The sequence below is a fragment of the Phlebotomus papatasi genome, chromosome 3 (assembly GCF_024763615.1).
Source record: "Phlebotomus papatasi isolate M1 chromosome 3, Ppap_2.1, whole genome shotgun sequence".
NCBI classification, from domain to species: Eukaryota; Metazoa; Arthropoda; class Insecta; order Diptera; family Psychodidae; genus Phlebotomus; species Phlebotomus papatasi.
Genome location: NC_077224.1, coordinates 18,084,749 through 18,107,236, shown reverse-complemented (window position 1 = coordinate 18,107,236; position 22,488 = coordinate 18,084,749). Strand labels below are relative to the sequence as shown.

General features: G+C 37.4%; 2 protein-coding genes across 2 annotated transcripts; both read left to right on the top strand.

Moving 5' to 3' along the window:
- Positions 1-974: 974 nt before the first annotated feature.
- LOC129807914 (ubiquitin carboxyl-terminal hydrolase 30 homolog) lies at positions 975-9,655 on the top strand. Its single transcript, XM_055857518.1, has 3 exons — positions 975-1,181; positions 1,265-1,839; positions 8,518-9,655. Exons 1-3 carry the CDS (start codon positions 1,100-1,102, stop codon positions 9,400-9,402), a joined length of 1,542 nt encoding a protein of 513 aa, XP_055713493.1. The 5' UTR covers positions 975-1,099; the 3' UTR covers positions 9,403-9,655.
- A 5,026-nt stretch (positions 9,656-14,681) lies between these two features.
- On the top strand, positions 14,682-22,482 carry LOC129807913 (exportin-6). Its single transcript, XM_055857517.1, has 3 exons — positions 14,682-14,897; positions 14,994-16,922; positions 21,110-22,482. Exons 1-3 carry the CDS (start codon positions 14,895-14,897, stop codon positions 22,271-22,273), a joined length of 3,096 nt encoding a protein of 1,031 aa, XP_055713492.1. The 5' UTR covers positions 14,682-14,894; the 3' UTR covers positions 22,274-22,482.
- The last annotated feature ends 6 nt before the right edge of the window (positions 22,483-22,488 follow it).

Genomic DNA, 22,488 nt, shown 5'->3' with positions numbered 1-22,488 from the left:
GACATGTCATTCAAATTGCAAATTTATGTTTTGGGGGTCACATCTTGGTAAACTATGTTTGAAGTGGGATATTAAAAGTTATTTAATAGGTTTCCATTTTTTTTAAAATAAATCAGGTTAGCAATCAGAGTTTCAATCATCAGCAGTACAGCGGCACTGAACACAGATCACATGTACGTACAGTGCCCGCTTTCTAATCCGGATCGCCGTAATCTGGACGAATTATCGACGGTTACATTTAAAATAATTTTGAGGTCATGTATGCATGTATATCCAGCAATGAAAATGAATTATACTGTGATGTTTTTGTTTAATAAATGAAGTATAATAGCATAGAATTCTCTAATTACAGTAGACTCTCTCAAATTCGGGCATATAGGACCGAAATGTCAGCCAAATTAGACAGAAATTCGGGCGACATGTGCATACAGATATTGAGTTTACACACTGATATATAACGTAAATGCATGAAAATCCCTCAATAATGCAAAATCACATCAAAACTAAGACAAACCATGCCAAATTTGAGCATATTTGATTCATTTGATAATCATTATCAAACTTGAAAAATGACAACAAACTTTTTTCAAATGTAACCGCTGCCCGAATTAAAAAGTAGCCCGATTTTAAAAGAGCCGAATTTGCGAGAGTCTACTGTATGTCTTTTTAATCTTTTTTAAAACTTTTATTCTAATTCTACAAAAAAAAACTTGTATGACATTTGCGAGACGTTGAACAAATTCAAAAAATCCATCCGAATTACGAAGCGGACATCTGTCATATTGTCTTCCAATTATCCGGATTACAAAGCGGGCACTGTATATTCAAACGATTCAAACGCATTGAAGTTCGAAAATCGGATAAATGCAGATAAGGCAAGGTATTCAAACGACTTGCTTCAGATAACGATTCGCTTTCATGTCATATCTGAGTAAGCACTTTGTGTATAAGCTGTGTAAGGCATATGGGTTGCCCACCGGGATATGTCACAAACTGTCAAAGGCAATGCGAAGAAAAAAGACGGAAAATGTGAAAAGTGCGTGAAAAAGTAGAAAAAGAGCTGGAAAAGTTGATTTTGTGAGTGTTTGGGGTGTGAAAAATGGAAGGGGATAAATTCCTGATGGCGGCTGGCGTCACAGCAGCCGTTGTTGTGGGTGCATTTGTGTTTTGGGGCCCCTCAGGTGAGCGCTGGAAACTTCCACTGTCATTTGGGGGGAGGCTACTAATGGGGGTGTTTTTCTTTCTTGGCAAAATTGGGCCACAGGAGCATCACGCCTGCGCCAGCGTCGAGGTCAAATAGCCGGTCTGCATAACTTTGGCAGGACGTGCTTCCTCAATGCCCTGCTGCAGGCCCTTTCCGCCTGTCCCCAATTCATCGGCTGGCTCCAACTGTCCAATGCCAACGACAAGAAGAGCCTGGTATCTAGTCTCTTGAGCACCCTGGAGGTGATCAATGGTACCCATCCCTCTCTCAGGGGCGATCCCCATTCTCCGGGATCTGTCATTAGAGCCCTCACGGCTCTGGGCTGGGTGATTCCTCCGGATGAGCATGATGTGCATGAGCTGCTGCATGTGATGCTGTCATCCCTGGAGGAGGAAATGGTGAAGCCAAAGAAAGTTGGTTGTCTGTCTGATGCTCTGGGTCAGCAGCTCCATGTGGACATCCCCCAGGCCAGACCTTCCAGTGCCATGCTGTCTGACTTTGACAATCCCGAATACAACGAGATGGCCAATCTCATGCGCCATACTCGCTCTGAAGCCCATACTCCCGATTCCCCACATTCCACTTGCACAGACATCGATGACTCTGCCGACACATCCCTCCTGGACGAGCAGCTGGTGAGTGACATCCCTTTTTCTCTCTGATTTTCAGGCATTTTCTCCATTTTCTGCTGAAATCTGCAGAGAAACTCCTCAAGATCGCGAATTTTTGCTTCATTTGCTGCCCAGCCAATTGGAAAACAATTAGCTTCCGGGCTTTTTCAATATCATGGTTAATAATTTTTGGGATAATTGGGCTGAAGAGTTTGTTTATTCAGAAAATTCAAGGTAGAACGGTTAAGTGTAGGTGGTGTACGTTTCCAACCAGAAAACTTAAATTACTTTAAAAAGCTTCCGGAAGCAAGATTCTTAATTGGAACAACACTGAGAGAAATCCGAAAAAGCTAAAATAACATTCCGGAAACTCCGGAAATGTTAATTTTACCCTGCATTATTGATCCGAAATCGGTGTAAATATTACCCTTTTTAAGTGTATTATGGGTTAAAGTTACTCTTTTCATGTTAATTTTACCCTTAAAAATGTGTAAAATTAACATTAAAAATGTTGATATATTTTTACACCTAAAACGTGTTAAAGTTCTGAGGAAAAGAAGTTAATCGCACCCTCTTTTTTTCTCAGTGAAGCAACAATTAGAAAATTGAAAGATCAAACGGAAGAACGATTTTTGTATTTCGTTTTTTATATTAAAAAAAAAAATTCAGAGTTTTTTATTTTGAAAAATATTTTAAAAAAAAGTTATTTTACTAAAAAGAATTTCAGCGATGGATTAAAATCGGGAACGGGATATCTGCTTACTCCTTGACTCTTTAAGTAAACTCCGCCCATAAATATTATAAGCAACGCCCTCTTCAGAGCTAATTTAAGTTTTCTATAAAAATGACATCAAAAGAAAAATTGACCACGCCTTCTGTAAAACTTGCAATAAAAATGAAAAACACTTTACGGGGAACTAAAATTCGTGAGCCTGTTGCAATCTACCCGTCGAACCACTAAATATTGTAGAGACTTGTGCAGCTTCGTACGGAAAATTATGTCCAAGATTTAATATTTTTTACTGAATGCCACACAAACCGGATCAATTGTACCACAATGTTAAAAAATCTCTTACTTGTTAGGTTCTTTATTTCACGTCACAAAATTCCTGGAAATTCTTAGATTAACATCTAGAGGAAATTTAAAATTTAGTGTTGGTTTTTAGAAAGCTGACCCGGTTCGCTCAGCTTCGTACAAAATTTTGACACTTAGGGTAAATTAAGCTAATTCAAAACCTGCTCCAAATGGAAATTTTTCGCTACTCCAAATGGAAACGTCATTGTTTTCATGATAAATACAGTACTAAATTATTATAGTTATATATTTTCTATACCACAGTTTCATTATTTAGTTAATTTTGCTCCAAATAAAGCGAAAATCCATTCATATTCACAAATTTTAATTTGTTAAGTTCTCAGAAAAATTAAAAGTGTACCTTTTTACTATCGAATTTTTCATCGATCAACTATGTTTTCCAATTAAAAATACAATGAGGTGACTGTTTGTCTCCAATTAGAAACTTTCCCTTGTCTCCATTTGGATTAATTTGTATCCAATAGCAGCATTTTACGCTGGCGTATTTTTCTTGTATTTAAGAAGTTTTCAAATTATATCTAAAGAATTTTCACTAAACAATAACATTCTAGAAGAGTCAAGGAGTAAATTTATGTAATCTCTTCAGAATAAAATTGAACTTAAAGTGTTGAATCTTCTGTCAAAGTTAAAGCGTCTGGAAATGGTTTTGAATTAGGACATTTACCCTATGTACGCATCATTTTCTCCGGAAACATTACACCAGATAAGAAAATTTGCACAATACGGTTTAGATGGAACTTTCGTCTAATTGCTTTCACTGTAATCATCAAAATCGGTTGTACAGGAGTTGAAATAATTGAGTTCATGTAATATGAAAATTGATTTTTCAACTGTAACGCCCCTCACGTTGGTCGTACGAAGTTCAAATGTTTTAGAAAGTTGTAGCGCTTGGCGAGACCTTTAATTTGTGCTCTAACTCATCAAATTCGGTCAAATAGAACCGGAGATATGGCGGCATGAATTTCGTGAATTTTGACCCCTCATATCTCTGGTTCTATTATAACCACAGCGAACCTACGCCACTTTTTGTAAACTTGATAGCCTAGGCTACAATACTCTAAACCTTGATCAAAATTACCAATGGCGTTTTTGAGAAAAAAGTGTTTAAATTTTGACCCAATCGCAGAGCCACCTGTGGCGACTTATTGAACTTCCATCCGAAAGTGCTCATCGAGACGAACACACATACCAAAATTTAGGTCAAAATGTTAATTAAAACCGGAGATAGAGGCCGGTCAATTTTCAAACTTTGACTCGTTACAGCTTGGGTCAGAGATTATCGATCGACTTTAAGTATTTTTTGTTTGGTAGGTATAATCTGCAGCTACAACATACTATAATTTGATCCCGATGCACAATGGGGTTTTTGAGTTATTTAAATTAGAAAATTGAAAAATTTTCTTTTAAATAATAACCCCCCTAGTGGTGGTTTTACGAACTTCCCATGTTAAAAAGGGAAGTGGCATTTCATGAGAGTTTTCCAAAATTCCCTCACTTTTTAAATTTTGACAATTAGAACCGGAGTTATAACCATTTTGAAGCGCTCCACTGACTCCCGAAACCGCGAACGTTCCCCTTTTAGACCGAGAACTCGTGGTCCTCGATGTGAACTCCTTGTGACACAGTAGCTACACCACTCATGTCGCTACCTGTTACCTTCACAAACTCAATGGATTGGCTAGACGGAACCGTTATGGTTTGAATACGGACATTGCCACAGTGAGGTTGCAGAGATCAACCCTAACTTTACTGTGTTGGCGACTACAATTTTAAGAATTTTTTTTGGACCCTTATAGCTCGGGTTCGAGGTGTCAGGGGACCTTAAATTTGGTATTGATCGAATGTTCTTAGGCCCAGCTGACACATACTAAAATTTGAAGTGGACCTACGGCATAGGGGCGGAGCTATTGAGAAAAGTTGCAATTCTACCCGATAAATAATCTCTGCCAAAAACCGTAAGTCGATATCTTTCTTAATTCGGGAGCTATTGACCTCCAAAGAGCGGCCGGCCGGCCGGCCGGGAACGTAACTTAGCCACCCATATATTCGTGAAACAAATTTAAATTTACATTTAAATTTAAACACGTTTTGGCATAGTTTGAGCCCGATCGGAGGACATGAAATTCTGTTGGGATTATAGTAGGTGAGATTGTTAAGAATCTCCCCTAATAATGATTGGACAACATTCCCCTCAGTTTTCCACTAAGCCATCTTTTGGCTTAAGCCGTAAGTCTGTCTAGGGCATAAGATAAGTTCCAAAAATATTGCACAAGAAGAAGAAGGCTATTTTGTAATTAATTTGGTAACCTGACATTTTGGTCTTGTTCTCAAAATTAAGAAAAAAAATTTAAATGAATTTAAATGTAAGGGAAAGGGGACATGCTTTACATGGTCCCAAGCTTCATAATGACTAATATTTTCTATATTTTTCAATAAATGTGACTCATCGTACCGATAGTTTAAGAACTAGAGGACAGTGTCCTGTTTTAAAATGTATTGCAGTCTTCAATCTCATTACTATCCTGATTTCCTGATACGTAACATCCATAAGAAATGGCAATCTTGAAATAATATTGCAGAGTGGGCGTGGCCTAAAATATTCAAAGGCGTGGCTTACCTTGGAGGTGCACAAAAAAATTTCAGTAGTTAATATTAAGTTTAGAAAAGACAGAATAAAGCGTAATTGTGTCAAATATCTGACTGGGAAATGAGAAAGAACTTTTGTTCACATTTTTTAAGGTTAGTAAGACGACAATGGACGCACTGGAAAGATAATTTTTGTCCAGATTTTTGAAGTCCTGTTCCATCGCTTAAATAGAATTCAAGATATTAGGATTTGATAATCCATTATGTGAGATTAATATAACCGAGGTTTTGGAAATCGGGCACAGCAGCGCGACTGGTGGTGGTGGCCCAACAAGGATTCTCTTGTTAAGGGTGCGTTTGTACTCACAGCTGAAGAACAACTGAGAACTGCAAAAAAGGCATGAGTGCTCCCTGCCCATAGTCTTATGCACATCGGAAGGCAAGCTCCCTGTAGGACGATAAAGATGCACACCCATCACCTCCCACTCAGAGGGCTAACCCTAGGGACAAGGCATCTTGTGTACCCAATCAGTCTTTAGGGATTCAAAATAACGGCAGGGCCTTTAGCCGCGGAACCGACACACGTCTTACAATTATGCGAATTTGACCTCATAAAGCTCCATAGGAACCCCTTGTCGAACTGTTTAACCGTTTAGCCCAGGGAAGTGACATTAGCTCTGAAAAATGCTATCGGTTTTAGTGTAAATTTTTTCCTGTTTTCGTACACATTTCACGAGATATCTCCAAAACTACGTAGGTTGCCATTCTGGGATTTTCGGTTGTCTATTAGTTATTAAATTAGCTTTTGTTTTGTATTAGTATTTTTGGGTAATTCATTCCACAATGACAGAAAACAGCTGATAAATTCCAAAGTTTTTTTGGCACGCTAGAAACATATGGGAAACATAGGAAATGTCATGTCCCTGATTTATCGGGTTTAGCGGGTGTTTAGAAACCATAAGGCCCGATCTTTTATCGTTTTCTCATTGATACTTCAAAAAAAAAACAAAGTTTAATGGAAAGATTTTAGGGTAAGTGTGCCAAATTCCGGCCAGCTTGCAATTCCGGCCACCTTTTTTGTTCCTCGAATTTCAATGAATTTTTAGTTTTTGGATACTCTTGAGATTGTACAATGCAAAAGAATAACATAATATAGCACCGACAAACGAGATGACGTGAAAAAGATATTGAAAGAATTCCTGAAGGGCAAGAAACTATGAGAATGAAGGTGGCCGAAATAGGGCACCAAAGCTATGTCTACATTTTTATTCATTTTAAAATGTATTAAGAAGGATTTTAGAGTAAATATAGACGATAAACTGTCTACAAAGTTCTAAGCAACACTCCTTAAGTAGAAGGAATAAAAAAATCAATTTCTATTAATTAATATTACATTTCAAACTTGAGACGTTGGCGCTTGCATGCAATTATGCCGAAATTTAGCACACATACCCTAATTGGTTGTATTTATTTTTTTTTATAAACACTTCTAATTTTCTTTTTGAGGGAAAGTACGCTACCTTCGGACGACTCAAGCTCAAGCTTTGGACAATTAATTTTACTCCATGTGGCTCTTTTCAGGAAATTTTAATCATTGGACGAAAAATGAATCGTTCGAAACTTGAGTAGCCCGAAGGTAGTGTATTCTGCGCCTGAAATGTAGGCAAAATCGATTTTTCAATTTTTTGGTACTTTGGTCACTGTAGCTCAGAATCCACTGAACCGATTTGATTCCCTACTAAGAGAAAGTTAAAGGTCTTGAAGTGCCCTACAATTTTCTAGAACATGTGAAGTTTGCAAAATCAACACCAGAGGCGCTGTAACCTCAAATATATCAGAAAGAGTTAAAAAATCGTTTTAATGCTCGAAATCCACGGAGAGAGCAGTATAATATAATGCCTCATTTTCTTCACCCCCCAAAATTTCCACTTTCCACCCCGGGGAGACCACTTTTGTCAACAAATCTTCGCGTTTCAGACGATTTCTGAGAAATGTCGTCACGCTGTTTGTCCGTCTGTCCGTCCGGCTGTCGCCAGCTCTAGAGGCCAAACGGTAAGAGATAGCGACTTGGGACCTAAGAGGGCCCCCCATAAGTCGGCCCAAGGATCTCTAACATGCCCCTCATTTCCCCCCTTCCCCTCCAAAACCATGTTTTTTAAGGATTGCTCGAAAACGCGTCGTGCGATTCTTTTCATTTTTGGATATGTTTTAGAGATTACTCAGGCGGACATATCGTTCTTAGGCAAAAATAGCGTTGAATCATTCCTAATGGCGCTGGCACACCTTTTCAATTGAGTGAATTTCAACTGATTGAGATTTTATCTCTTACTCTCTCAAACTGAAATCAGATATGGGTGTCTCTTTCTGTCAAATGAAATTTAAAATTGAAATTTCAATTTCAATTTTCATTTGACAGAAAGAGACACATATATATTATTTCGCTTTGAAAGAGTAAGAGGTAAAATTTCAATCGATTGAAATTCATCCAATTGAAAATGTGTGCCAGCGCCATAATAACGGTTTTTCAAGGTCAAATGTTAAAAAGTCTCTATAGAACGCATTTATCAAGCGAATAGGGTCATGCTTGGGCTCGTTGGAAAGGTCTTGGAATTTCCTATAAAACTGAACCGGTTCCAATCGGTTTTGAATCGGTTATGAACCGATTCATAACCGATAAATAATTTTTATACGAAATTTAATTTAACTACTCCTGAGGTGATTTTCGGAAATATTTTGAGTGATTTATAAGTCGGTTCAAATCGGTTGTGAATCGGTCATGAACCGGTTATTTACCGATAAGTAATTTTTGTTCAAATATAATTTTTATTACTCTTTAAACTTTTTTGTAGGATCTATTGAGTGATTTTATGAATCGATTTGCATCGGTTGAGTACCGGTAAACGGTAAATGCGGAAGTACTTTTGATGTATATAGCATCTAAGTCAGGAGTTCGAGCATTTCGCAAAGCCCTGGACACTTTGCCACCCCTTTTTTTAACTCGGGTCTCTTGCCTCTTCCAGGCATCTCCATCAATGAACTACAGAATGACTCGAGTGGGCAGCAGTGCCCACGAGGGTGCCCTAGGTGGGAGTCTCAGCAAACGGATCTCAATGTCCTATCGCTCTCTGGACCGTCTCAATCGTGGTCCGGGTCGAGTGTCCGTGTGGAGCGATAGGACGAGCATTCAGGTGCCACATCCCTTCCGGGGAGCCCTGAGCAGTCAGATGACCTGCTCTGGCTGTGGCTTCAAGTCCGTGGTGAGGTATGATAAATTCGACAGTGTCACACTGCCCCTGCCCGAAGTGAGGAATCCTGGGCTGAGCCTGGGGCATCTTCTGTCGGAATTTATAGCTCCGGAGACTCTCAATGACGTCACCTGTGAATCCTGCAACGAGACGACTGTTCACACGAAGACACTGACCTTTGCCAAGCTTCCGGCTTGTCTCTGTGTCCACATTTCCAGGTGCACGTGGCTGCAGTTGGGTGGGCAGGTGTCCAAGAGGCAGGATTACGTACACTTTCCGGAAAGTCTCTCAATGGCTCCGTACAGTTTTGTTCAGCCGGGATTGAGCAGTCAAATGAGCACTCCATGGGGTTCCACTCTTTCTCTCCTCTCCAGCAGCTTTCCCACCGGCGGCGGAGATACTCCCACCGCCTCCTCCACTCCCTACAACTTTGGCTCCATGTTCCCGCGGAATCTCTACAGGCTGCTGGCCGTGGTTGTGCATTCGGGAGAGGCCAACAGTGGACACTACGTCACGTACAGAAGGGGAGCTCTCCGGAATGCCCACAAATGGTACTTCACGTCGGACACGGTGGTCCGGGAGGTGTCCATCGATGAAGTTCTCAGTGTTCCAGCTTACTTGCTATTCTATGATCGTGGACCTCAAAAGTCATGTCACTAGATCTCTCAAAAGGCATTTCCTCTCAGAAATTTTTGCATTTTCACACAAAAAAAACTACACTAAATTGTTTGTTTTGAAGGAAGCGGCATGTCGGCAGCGTCCCGGAAGGGACAGGAAGTGATACAACGGCATGGGCTTCAGATAAATTGCGTAGGATTGGAGTTAGAGGTAACATTTAGATGGCATTCTCAATGTAATTGTGTCATGTGTAGCCATTTAATTGGAAAGAATAAAAAATTTATTTTAGAATTTACATTTACGTAGAGAAATTCATCATGGCGGCCAACGGTTTCTCTGAATTTGAAAATTGCCGAGGGGCTATTCACTCGAAAAATAATTGAAATTGAATTAAACTGCATTGGATTTTTTTAATTTGTGCTGGAAATATGTAAAATTGAAATAGGAAATATTCTGATTTTTTTCTGTGCCATTGAATATTGCAAAAATTACACATATTTATTTAAATAAAAAAAATTCAAAATAATTTATTTTAAAATATAAAATTGATTAGAATCGCAAAATAAAAATTATTATTCTAGGAAATTAATATTTTTTTAAATTTTATTTTGCTTTAACAATTTTTCAGTTTTCTTTAATATTTTTCTCATGGTGGATACTCAGTTTCCCATTCCTGTTTACAGTGCCCGCTCGACGGTTACATTTAAAGTAATTTTGAGGTTATATATGCATGTGTGTTCAGCAATGAAAATGAATTACAGTGCTGTCTCTCTATATGCACACTCTCTATATGCACAGCTTTTGTGTCGGTTGCATTCAAAATCAATTTGTTTACATTTTGACAAAGTAATAAAGAAAATTATTTTCTTGGTAAATAATTTTTCTTGTTTTTAATTTTCTTAATTTTATTTTTTGTGTCTCATATTATATTTAAAATAACACACGAAATTCAAGAACAATAAAAAAATGATACACTCGACTCTTCGTTATCCGGCTGACGTGGGGACAAAATGACATTTTGGTTTTTTGAATCTGGTTAACGTTTTTTATATTTTCTGCTGTGGGAATTTGTTTTCTGTCGAAAAACAACAGAATTTTCTTTGTGGTGTGTTTATGTTTCATTTTGTAGCACGATTGTGTGTCAAAAACTTTGATAAAATGAAAATAACACATTAATTCACTCAGGACAAACTGCATGCTTCATAAAAAATCCTTTTGAATACATCAATCGCCAGCGTTTGGCAGCTGTCACCCGGATAACGAAGGGCCGTGTGTAATTTATTAAAAGAAAGAAAAAAACCGTTGAGAATTTCAAAAAAAGTTGTGCATATTAAGAGAGAGAACTGTCAAAAAAAGTACCCAAACTGTGCATATAGAGAGACAGCACTGTATCTTGTGGTGTTTTTGTTTAATAAATGAAGTATAATAGAATATTGAATTGTATTTTCGGTCTTTTGTGGATAATTTGGAGTCAAGAAATACGGTACAGAGACCTTTTTTAAAAACGTCTCTATTTCCTCCTCTTACGACGTTTCGGAGATTGGTTGTCTCCTTCCTCTATTCTCTATTCTCTCTGTTCTCTAAAAATAGGATTTTTTTATTTTTTTATTTTTTTTTTAGAAAATTTGAAAAGAAAGGAGAGAAAAAAAATCCTATGTATACTATTTTTGTCCATAAACATTGTAGACCTGAGGAAGGAGATATCCATTCTCCGAAACGTCGTAAGAGGAGGAAATAGAGAAGTTTTTTTTAAAAAAAAAAGTCTATACCGTGTTTCTTAACTCCATATAATAGAATAGAATTCTCTTATTAGCATCGAACAGACTGGGCCATTGCTCTTTTAATCGATTTTCAAAGAAGCAATGGAGAAGTGAATATGACACCTTCATTGTTTTCGATTAGAAAACTCACTGAGAACAGCGCCATCCAGTGTAAGTAAAATGTACAAGACGGGAAATATTTTCAGTTGTTCAAAACAATGTAGTCCACATTATTCACATGTATTTTATACTAAACTTTAATTTCACTGATGCCTAGACTCATTTTAAATACTTTTCAAAAGTTTTCACAAGAGTTTTATGAGTAAAATTTCCTTTGTTTTGATTTTTCCTGGCATCAGCTGATTTCGATGGTGGTCGATGAAATTTCGATCAGTGAATTCAAATAGAGAATGTTAACGGACTATGTGATATGGAATTGTCAAGAAAAAGCAATTGACCGGGCAATTGCTTTTTGCTTTTTGTTCAAGGTATTTAAATTTGGCTAATTTTACTAAAATATCATTTTCTTTTTACAGAATATTGTCTCAGAGAACGGAAAAAGATCAAATTGAAGCAAAAATTGGTTTGATGCCTCAATTTTTTGAATATTTTTTCCACGTGTAAAAAAGCAATGAAGGAGTAAAAAAGCAATGACCATGTAAAAAAGCCCAGTCTGTTCGATGTGATTCTCTCCCAATCATCCGAATAACAAAGCGGGCACTGTATTTTTTTATCTCATGTTTTTCTACAGTAGAGACTCTCACTCAATCGGGCGAAAAATTTTGTTGACAATTTTCACGTTTAATTATAAAACTAATTCGCTCAACTTCGCTGTAGTTCTTCCTATTTTATCGTGATTCTTTATAATTGAGCGCCTTTTGTGGAATTTACAAAGGCTTTGACGTCCAAATCTATCGATAAACCGGATGACATTTTGCCCCAAATGCCCAATTGAGAGAGAGTCTACTGTAATGCTAACATTTCTGCTCTTTTTCCATTTCTCTTTTCTTTACACTTTACATTGCTCTAAGTCAATTGCTTTTTGCTTTTTTATGTAGAATTTTATTAGATACGACTTCATCGAGAATTGAAACAATGTTCTTTGTGTGACAAATTAGTGTTTTGACGGTTTTTGTTGAAAATATGATGTTCAGTTATTTTAAAATTGAAATACATACATCCCAGCGAGCACACTTAGCTGAAAAAAGTAGCGTTTTCAGCATATTTCTGCTGAATCGACTAGCAAAAATTTGCTGACTTATCAGCAGTTGTCGAACAAAAAGTGCTAACCAAATATATGGAAATGGCACTGAATCGCCAATTTTGTTTCAAGGTTAGCAGAATTCAGCTGAAAATACATATGTTTTCAGCTGAATTGCAATCGATTAGCATTTGGTGCTCGCTGGGATGCTGTCACTGCATACTATGCATCTCTCTCTCTTGAAGCTTATATCTCCTGTGAAATACACGTTTTTTCTCTAGTGTTAATTAAAGTGTTTTTATTGGATCAATCCGCATTCCACTTGAATTAAATCAAATCTCAATAGTTTTGACAATGTAGCCTCTGAGAAAAATGAAAATTAAAGGTAGAAATTTAAAAAAATCATCAGTTTTGGTTTCAGCACACTTTTAGATCAAGAAAATTTCATAAAGTCTAAATTCACTGTCCTTTCTTTTTCAAGCTATTTGGACGTACTGTAGACTCTCTCACTGTTGGGCATTTGAGGCAAAATGTCATCTGAATTATCAAGATTTAAAATCATTGTAAATTCCACAAAAACGCTCAATTATAAAGAATCACGATAAAATAAGAGGAACTACAGCGAATTTGAACAAATTTGCTTCATAATTAAACGTGAAAATTGTTATTAAAATTTTTCGCCCGATTGAGCGAGAGTCTACTACTGTATATCCCACTTTATAGCTACACTCGACTCTTTGTTATCCGTCTGACTGGAGGACAAAATGACATTTAGGTTTTTTGAATGATAACAGTTTTTCTATTTTGTGCTGTCTGAATTTATTTTCTGTCTGACAAAGAACAAAAGAATTTCCTTCATGGTGTACTTATGTTTCATTTTTTATCACAATAATGTATTAAAAACTTCTATACAATGATAATAATACTTTAATTCTCACTCTGGAGAAACTTCATGTTTAGTAAAAATAATTTTGAATACATCAACCGCCAGCGTTTGGCAGCTGTCACCCGAATAACGAAGTGCCGGATAACGAAGAGCTGAGTGTAATTGGATTGAACTAAACTGAATTTGTTGCGTTGTTCAAAAGAAGAAGGAGAGTATGAAAGAATGGGAGAGATATATGCAAAATTTCTGACAAAGGGATACGAATTTTGATTTCATCGAATTTTCCTGCGAAGCCGGAAGGAGATCGCTCAAGATGACGTCCCCAAAGGAGGGTAGGAGGTAGTGGATAAGGTCCTTAAATCACTGGCTGGAGGGTTATCGTTTTGAATCGCGGAGTATGGCGAGCGGTTGTGCAAAAGATCTTATCTCTCAATGGAACGTAGTGCTACCTAAGTAAGTAAATTTTCCTGATCTAAAAGATGTGCAAGAGGCATAAACTATCACATTTTTTTCAAAATTTAACTCAAATTGGCTTAATTTATTTAACTAACTCTAATTCATTGCTTTTTTACGCTTTCATTGCTTTTTTACACGTGGAAAAAATATTCAAAAAATTGCAGCACAAAACCAATTTTTGCACTAATTTGATATTTTTTACGCCTTATGAGCCAATATTCTTTAAAAAGTTTTAATATTCTTTAATTAGTAAAATTTTCCGATTATAAGTACCTTGAGAAAGGAGCAAGGAGCAATTGACCGGTCAATTGCTTTCTGCTCTTGATTCAATGTGTTTAGATTTGGCAAATTTGACTAATAAATCATTTTCTTTTAAAAAAATATTGTCTCAGAGAACAGAAAAACATTAAATTGGTGCAAAAATTGGTTTGGTGCCTCAATTTTTTGAATATTTTTTCCACGTGTAAAAAAACAATGAAAGCGTGAAAAAGCAATGACCATGTAGAAAAGCCCAGTCTGTTCGCTGTGAATGTGTTCAATTTTCCTCAACATAATCATTCATTTTTAAGCTGATCTCAGATTTAATATTTGATTTCGTAAATTTAAAATGTTTCCAAGCTCTGTGAAGAAATTAAAGAGATAATAAAAAAATAATAAATATCAAATACTCTTTTGTAATTTTTTTATTTAAAATTTTGATATTTTTATTCATGTTTAAAATAAATAGAAATAGAAAAATAGCTTTTAAATTTAAATAATAAAATGTTAAATTTTGTGTACTCTATATATTATTTTTATTGTTCCTTTTGCATTTTATTGAGAATGAAAATTATATGCATGAATTGCTGAAAAATTTTTTTTTTTTGTCTACCTTGTCTACCTTTTTTCGTGAAATCTAATTAAATAAAAAAAGTAATAAAATATATGCCGTTAAAAAATACCATTTTTTTTATTATTTTTATTTGTAAATTCAAGTTTACTTTAAAAAAAAATTGAAAAAGAAATTGTAGTAGCCTTTGATCTTGAGTTGATAAACCCTTTTGAGACAAAAGTCGAAAAGTCGGTCAGTGAGTGAAGTGAATGGCCCCTTGCAGTTGTGACTTTCCAAGGGACAATAGAAGAGTTCAGTGTCTTGTTTTTCTTCAATTTTCTCCGTGAAAAGCTACATTTTTGGCCGAATAAATGTCAGGTGCATGAAGAGGAACAACCTGAGAACACTGAGGAAGAAGAGATGGTGAGATATCTTGAAAATTGTGGGAGATTCTGCCCAAAACATGAAGGTTGAGGTTAAGGTCTCTGGGAGTGACTAATTTGCAATCTTTTTTCCAAGGTTTCCATCGAAAGTGCTGGCCAGAAGTTGTCATATTGTGAAATTGAATCCCTGTGGCAGTTGTTCAATGCTGGATCTACATCTAATGACAAGAAGCATGAGATTGAGGCCAGACTGAGGCACTTTCAGCTTCAGGAGAATGCCTGGCAGCAGTGTCTGCCGCATTTGGGGGACTTTGGGGCTTCGGTGTGGTTCTTCAATGCCTCGACGGTGGAAGTGGCAATCTGTCGGATGTGGGAGCAGCTTCCGGTGAGCGCGAGGAATGCTATAAGGGCAGGTTTGTGGAGTGTTTATTTGAAGGTTGGAGGAGATTTGAGGTTTCAGAGGAATAAATTGGCACAGTTGATTGCTCTGATGGGGAAGAGGGAGTTCCCCCAGGAGCATCCTAGTTATGTGAGTGATGTGATGAGTTTGCTGAAGGGAAATTTCTTGCTGGGGATTGTCCTTTTGAGGACAACTTCGGAGGAAGTGACCAGCACGAAGGAGGATGTGACGAGTGAGAGAAAAAGACAATTTCAGGGCTGTGTAGCTATTTGTGTTCCGGAAATATTTCGTGTGTTGAATAGATTCCTCTCGGTGAGCCTGCACAGAATGTCCCGGAATGGTCAGGTCGGTCAGGTGTTCCTTGATGTTGGAAGTGAGGTTAAATTGGATGAGTTTGAGAGGAATTTTGAGAGTGCCAGTTTGGAATTGCTCTCCTGCATTCAGCATTTGTTTTCGTGGATTCCTCTTGAGCATGTACTGGATGATTTCCTTCTGGGTGGGCTCTTTGAGCTGGCCAAGTGGAACGTCAGCCATCCAGCCGTGTCGACCTCCACCTTGACCACCATCTGTGAGCTCTTCTACCGCCAAACTGCCATTCCGCATGTTGCAATCGCCACGGGAATCATGAATCTGCTCCAGGACGATCTCAGAGATTCCTCCGAGATGTACCAGGACAAATTGACTGAACTCCTAAGACTTTTCACCACTCAGCAAGCCTCTAGGTGGATTGCCGATGACACATTCCTCAATCTCTTGTATTCCCTCTACAAATTCACATTTGCCGGCTACGGAGCCCTAGCCTTCACGGAACGCCTTGCCATCTGGACGCCCATTGTCAAGACACTCCTGCCCAAGGGTTTCGGTGTCTACAGTGATCTCCTGATGAGCCTGGTGGCGGGAACGATCAACAAAATGCAGTTCCAGAATGATCAGAACGAAGGCTTCCTGGAACTCCTGGACAACAATACCCTGGACGATGATCTGGAGACTGAGTGGCAGCACTTCCTCTCCCAGTGCATAGAAACAGTCGCACTGATCGCCGAAGGCAGCCCAGAGCCCGTTCTCGAAATTGTCCTCAATGCCTGGAAGGCTTCCTTCGAAGTGTTCCTTGTGATAGAAAAAGCCATAATCAATGAGTCCAGCATCTGGACTAGCACTTCCAAATGTCACTACATCCACTGTGTCCTCCGCGATCTCTCAAGTCTCTGTCAAACCCTCTCACGTCTCGTGCCCATCATCGAATCCTGCTCAGAAAGAGTCTCAGAATTCGTCCTGACCGTAGCCATCAGCCTCGTGCTGACAGTCAAATTCCTGGCCACGAAGAAGCCCTACAAGATGCCAACGTTCAATGAGGAAATTCAGTCGGACTTTGCAGAGACTCTGGCTCAAATGCTGGCTGCTCTCCGCGGATTGTTGCCCTGGTCGACGGTGCTGAAGTTCGATGCTTCAGTCAATTCCCTGATTGACGTCGTGGTGCAGATTCTGCTGCCCACGGAAACGCCAGAGCCGAAGATTGTGACTCTGGCTGCTGCTCAATTGCTCCTCAGCATCAGCTCAATCATGCGGCCGAATGGGCTGCAGGAGCAGAGTGGGATGCTGCAGATGATTCAGGCTGGAAGGAACCTTCCGCATCTCGACAGACAGACTAGTCAACTTGTTTTTCAGGTTAGTCATCTCAAATTACTTCCCTTTCAGTTCCCTTGGGATCGCAGTAGCTCAGTTAGCAAATCCCCTTCAAGGCCTACTGTAGACTTTCTCTCAATTGGGCATTTGAGGAAAAATGTCATCCGGTTTATCGCCTTTGTAAATTCCACAAAAATCGCTCAGTTATAAAGAATCACGATAAAATAGGAAGAACTACAGCGAATTTTTGCAAATTTACTTCATAATTAAACGTGAAAATTGTCAACAAAATTTTTCGCCCGATTGAAAAGAGCCGATTGAGTGAGAGTCTACTGTACTTTGAACTTAGAAAAAAATTATAATAGGATGATCTCAAGGGCCATATAGATGAGGATATTTCTTAAAAATGCACCTGAGTTGAAAAATCTCCCATGGTGGATTGTGTCTTGGATAAAATTATCTTGTCCAAGGCGTAGCGAGAGAGACACTCTCCCTCTATACGATATTTAATAAGTTAAAAAAGGGTAAAATATGAAAGCAGAAATAAGTCATGAATAAGAATTTACCTTACCTAAAAAAAATTTCAGACTAGGGGAAAGATTCGCTAAGGACATTTTTAGCCAAGAAAAGCACCTAAACCATAAACCTAAACCTTTGAAAGCCTAAAGAAAATTTGTTCCAATAAAAGCTACTTTGAGATCAATAAAACGATTTTGTCCCTTTGTCTAGATCCAGAAAAATCATCAAAATCGGACTTACACCGTTTTTAAAATATAAATCGTTTTCGGTCTAAGAATATTTCTTTTGGACGTTAGTATCAAGTTTAAACGTAATTTCCTTCAAGAAAAGGTACTTTCAGATCCTTGAAAACGTTTTTGTGCCTTTGCCTAGTTCAAGAAAAATCGTCAAAATCGCATTTAAAAAGGATTTATATCGTTTTTCAAATCTAAATCGTTTTCGGTTTAAGATTTCTTTTGAACATTAGTCTCAAGTTTAAGTGCCATTTCCTGCAAGAAAAAATACTTTCAGATCCTTGTAAACGTTTTTGTCCCTTTGTATAGATCCAGCAAAAACATCAAAAACGGATTTAAATAGGAGTTATACCGTTTTCCAAATCTAAATCGTTTTCGGTTTAAGAATAATTCTTTTGGACGTTAGTATTAAGTTTAAACGTCATTTTCTTCAAGATAAAGTACTTGCAGCAGATCCATGAAAGCGTTTTTATCCCTAGATCCAGCAAAATCATCAGAATCGGATTTTAATAGGATTTATACCGTTTTTCGAATTTAAATCGTTTTCGGTCTAAGAATATTTCTCTTGAACGTTAGTCTCAAGTTTAAATGCCATTTCCTTTAAGAAACGCTTCTTTTAGATCTTTGAAAACGTTTTTGTCCCTTTGACTAGATTCAGCAAAATTATTAAAATCGGATTTGAATAGAATTTATACCGTTCTTCAAATCTAAATAGTTTTCGGTCTAAGAATATTTCTTTTGAACATTAGTTTCAAGCTTAAATGCCATTTTCTTCAAGAAAAGCTATTTTCATATCCTTGAAAATATTTTTGTCCCTTGGTGTAGATCCAGAAAAATCAACAAAATCGAATTTAAATAGGATTTATACCGTTTTTTAAACATAAATCGTTTTCGGTCTAAGAATATTTCTTTTAGACGTTATTCTCAAATTTAAACGTAATTTCCTTTAAGAAACGCTTCTTTCAGATCATTGAAAACATTTTTGTGCCTTTGTCTAGATCAAGAAAATTCATCAAAATCGGATTTAAATAGGAGTTATACCGTTTTTTCAAATCTAAATCGTTTTCGGTCTAAGAATATTTCTATTAGACGATATTTTCAAATTTTAACGCCATTTTCTTCAAGAAAAACTACTTTCAGACCCTTGAAAACGTTTTTGTGCCTTTGTCTAGATCCAGCAAAATCATCAAAATCGGATATAAATAGGATTTATTCTGTTTTTCATATCTAAATCATTTTCGGTTCAAGAATTTTCCTTTTGAACGTTAGTCTCAAGTTCAAACTTCATTTTCTTTAAGAAACGCTTTTTTCAGATCCTTGAAAACGTTTTTGTCCCTTTGTCTAGATCCAGCAAAATCATCAAATCGGATTTAAATAGGAGTTATACCGTTTTTGAAATCTAAATTGTTTTTGGTCTACGAATATTTCTTTTGGACGTTATTCTCAAGTTTGAATGCCATTTCCTTCAGGAAAAACTACTTTCAGATCCTTGAAAACGTTTTTGTCTTTTTAACTAGATCCAGAAAAATTATTAAAATCGGATTTGAATAGAAATTATACCGTTCTTCAAATCTAAATAGTTTTCGGTCTAAGAATATTTCTTTTGAACATTAGTATCAAGTTTAAACGCTATTTCCTTCAAGAAAAGCTACTTTAAGATCCTTGAAAATATTTTTGTCCCTTGGTCTAGATCCAGAAAAATCCCCAAAATCGAATTTAAATAGGATTTATACCGTTTTTTAAACATAAATCGTTTTCGGTCTAAGAATATTTCTTTTAGACATTATTCTCAAATTTAAACGTCATTTCCTTTAAGAAATGCTTCTTTCAGATCATTGAAAACGTTTTTGTCCTTTTGTCTAGATGCAGCAAAATCACCAAAATCGGATTTGAATAGGATTTTTTATCGTTTTTCAAATCTAAATCATTTACGGTCTAAGATTATTTCTTTTCAACGTTAGTCTAAGTTTAAACGCTATTTCCTTGAAGAAAAACTACTTTCAGATCCATGAAATCGTTTTCGTCCCTTTACCGTTTGTTTTAATCTAAATCGTGTTCCGTCTAGGATTATTTCTTTTGGACGTTACTCTCAAGTTTAAACGCCATTTTCTTCAAGAAAAGCTACTTTCAGTTATTTAAAAAAAACATTTTTGTCTCTTTGTCTAGATCCAGAAAAATTATCAAAATCGGATTTATATAGGATTTATATCGTTTTTCAAATCTCAATGGTTTTCGGTCTAAGAATATTTCTTTTGGACGTTATTCTCAAGTTTGAATGCCATTTCCTTCAAGTAAAACTACTCAGATCCTTGAAAACGTTAATGTATCTTTGTCTATATCTGTTTTTAAACCACTAAAATCGGTGTAGAAATGGATCAAATAATGCAATTTCCTTAAAGAACAATTCCTAAATGGATTGTTTTCTTAAACTTTCTAATAAAGTATTTTTTTTTAGTTTTTCAACTCAAATTCATGAATATTACATCTTTTTTCAAAAATCTGCCGTCTTTTACGTTTTGAAAACGTTTATTTGTTCGGAGAGATTATCCTCAAAATTTTCCAATTGGATTATCGATTTATCTGGTGCGTAAAGGATCAGATAAAGAGATTGTGATAGGATTCCTATATGAAGTTGTGAAAAATTCACATTTGGAGCAGGTTCTGAATTAGTTTATCCTACCGTGATCAAGCATGTGGCAAGTTAATTTTTTTATATGGAGCTAGTTTAAGCCAATTTCCTAAATTGATCTCGAACTCAGCTCACAGTGCTCCGAGGAAAAAATGTATTTAAACAAAAATTTAGTATATTTATCCCTCCATACGGAAAGGTATCTTATAATACAGGAAAACTTCTCTCTTTTTAGATATTTAGCGTAACAGTTGCGTGTGCAAAAAATCCCATATAAATTAAAATCGAAATATGAGAAAGTGGCTTCAAATTTCAGGAAACTTGCCAGAGGCGTGACCGTGATCACTTGTAATCCTTGTAATACATTTTGATCCATTTAATAATATTTTTGAATTATCAATCTTTACAGTTTCTATTGGTTATGAATCAGAAATTTAACTTTCAGTACATGGTCTCATATGTAGGAGTCGATTCTTCTACAATAGTCCTAACGGTTATTTATTTGAAAGTTGTGTGTCCTTTCCCTTCATGACAGCACGAGAGTAATATATGATACGAGAGGGAAAATAGAAGTCTTGGTTTGACCGTGAAATGAGGAGCATGAAGCTCCGAGTTCTGGGCTCCTGAGAGCGAATAATTAGTTATTCCAGGGCCCGGGACAACACATGTTCAAAAATAATAACGGGTGTAGAGTTTTATACTTAAGCCTATACTTCGGGAGAATAACATATATGATTTTTCCTATATAGATCCAATATTGGGAGCAAGAGAATAGAAAAACTAAATTTGCTCCTCTCCTTCAAGCATGCTTTGGCATTGCTGTAACCGGTAATTTACTCAATTTTCAGTCAATATGCAACTGTTTGATTTTGCCACATCAGCAAAATCTTGCTTCCGGCAATCAGCAGGAATTTCTAAGTCAACGAGCTCATCGGCTCAGTGAATACATTAATAGCCTAGCCAAAGATATCTTGGCTGTGGCGCCTCAGACTCTCCCAGGGAAAGTCACTGAGATTGTTGTGTCTTCACTGCCGATCCTTCGAGAAATCCTCGATTACTATGAAAGTTCAGCGTCGATGACGAAGCAACTTCTGCTTTCGGCGTTTCGAGGAATTCTCGAAAAGAGTCTGCAGATTTACAATGAATACTATTCAACGTGTCCAGACATTACGGATGCAGTGCTGTCCTTTGGATTCAGTGTTATCCGGACACTGCAGATTCAATTGGGAACGGAATATGTGAGACATATTCTGGGGATATTTTTGAATGCATGCACGAAGAATAGTTTTACAGAGTCCAGGATGAAGTCCACGGAGACTCTGCTGCAGATTCTGTGTTTGATTGTCAAGACATCGGGAGCTGGGGTACTTTTGCCGGCAATTCTGGAACTGACGCTGGATCATTTGGTGCCTTTTCTGGTGCAGGAGAGCAACTGGGCGAGCAAATCGGACATCGTGGCGACGCTCTATGAGCTGTTCGATGGGATTTTGATTAATCACTGGAACTACTTCTACAAGACAAGCGTCCTGAGACGCCTGAAGACTGATGCTGAAGTTGGTGGGACTGAAGGAGAGAAGATACAGCATGGAGAGAGATTCTTGGCTATTTTGACGATGTATGGGGATGCTCTGGTGCAGAATGATCCGCACATCTGTCAGATTGTCCTGAAGAGTCTGCAGGCTGTTAATGAGCACTGGAAGTTGTATCAGAAGGAAGCATTCCAGACGCACTTGCTGTCATCATTCCAGTACACCCTCATTAATTGTCTGCTGATGCCCGAAGGGGCACTGTTCTATGATCAACTCATGCAGACCCTCTTCACAATGGGCCAAGTCAACAGTCAGACGCTCTATCGATCCTTCCTGGCGGCAGGTTTTGCTCCGGAATCCCAGATTGTCCGGGACATTTGTGCTACGTCGGATCTGCCGACATTTTCATTCCAAATGGGTCACTTGATTCAAGACACTCGCTGCGGACAGAATTCCAAGGCAATCTCTAAGCCGCTTCCGTGATAATCCCGGTGAATCATTCCTAAAGCCGATGTGACCCAGAATCAATCAACACAACCAGTACTAAGAGTTGGAAGAACTCTGACTTTGCAGAATCCCAACTAACCATAAGCTCATCAGGACTTTTCACATCACTGGTTCGTGTATTAGGAAGGCTTTGAGCAAAGACACTTTTTACTTGAAAATAAAGTCAGTAATTCCAAACGGAGAAATGTTTT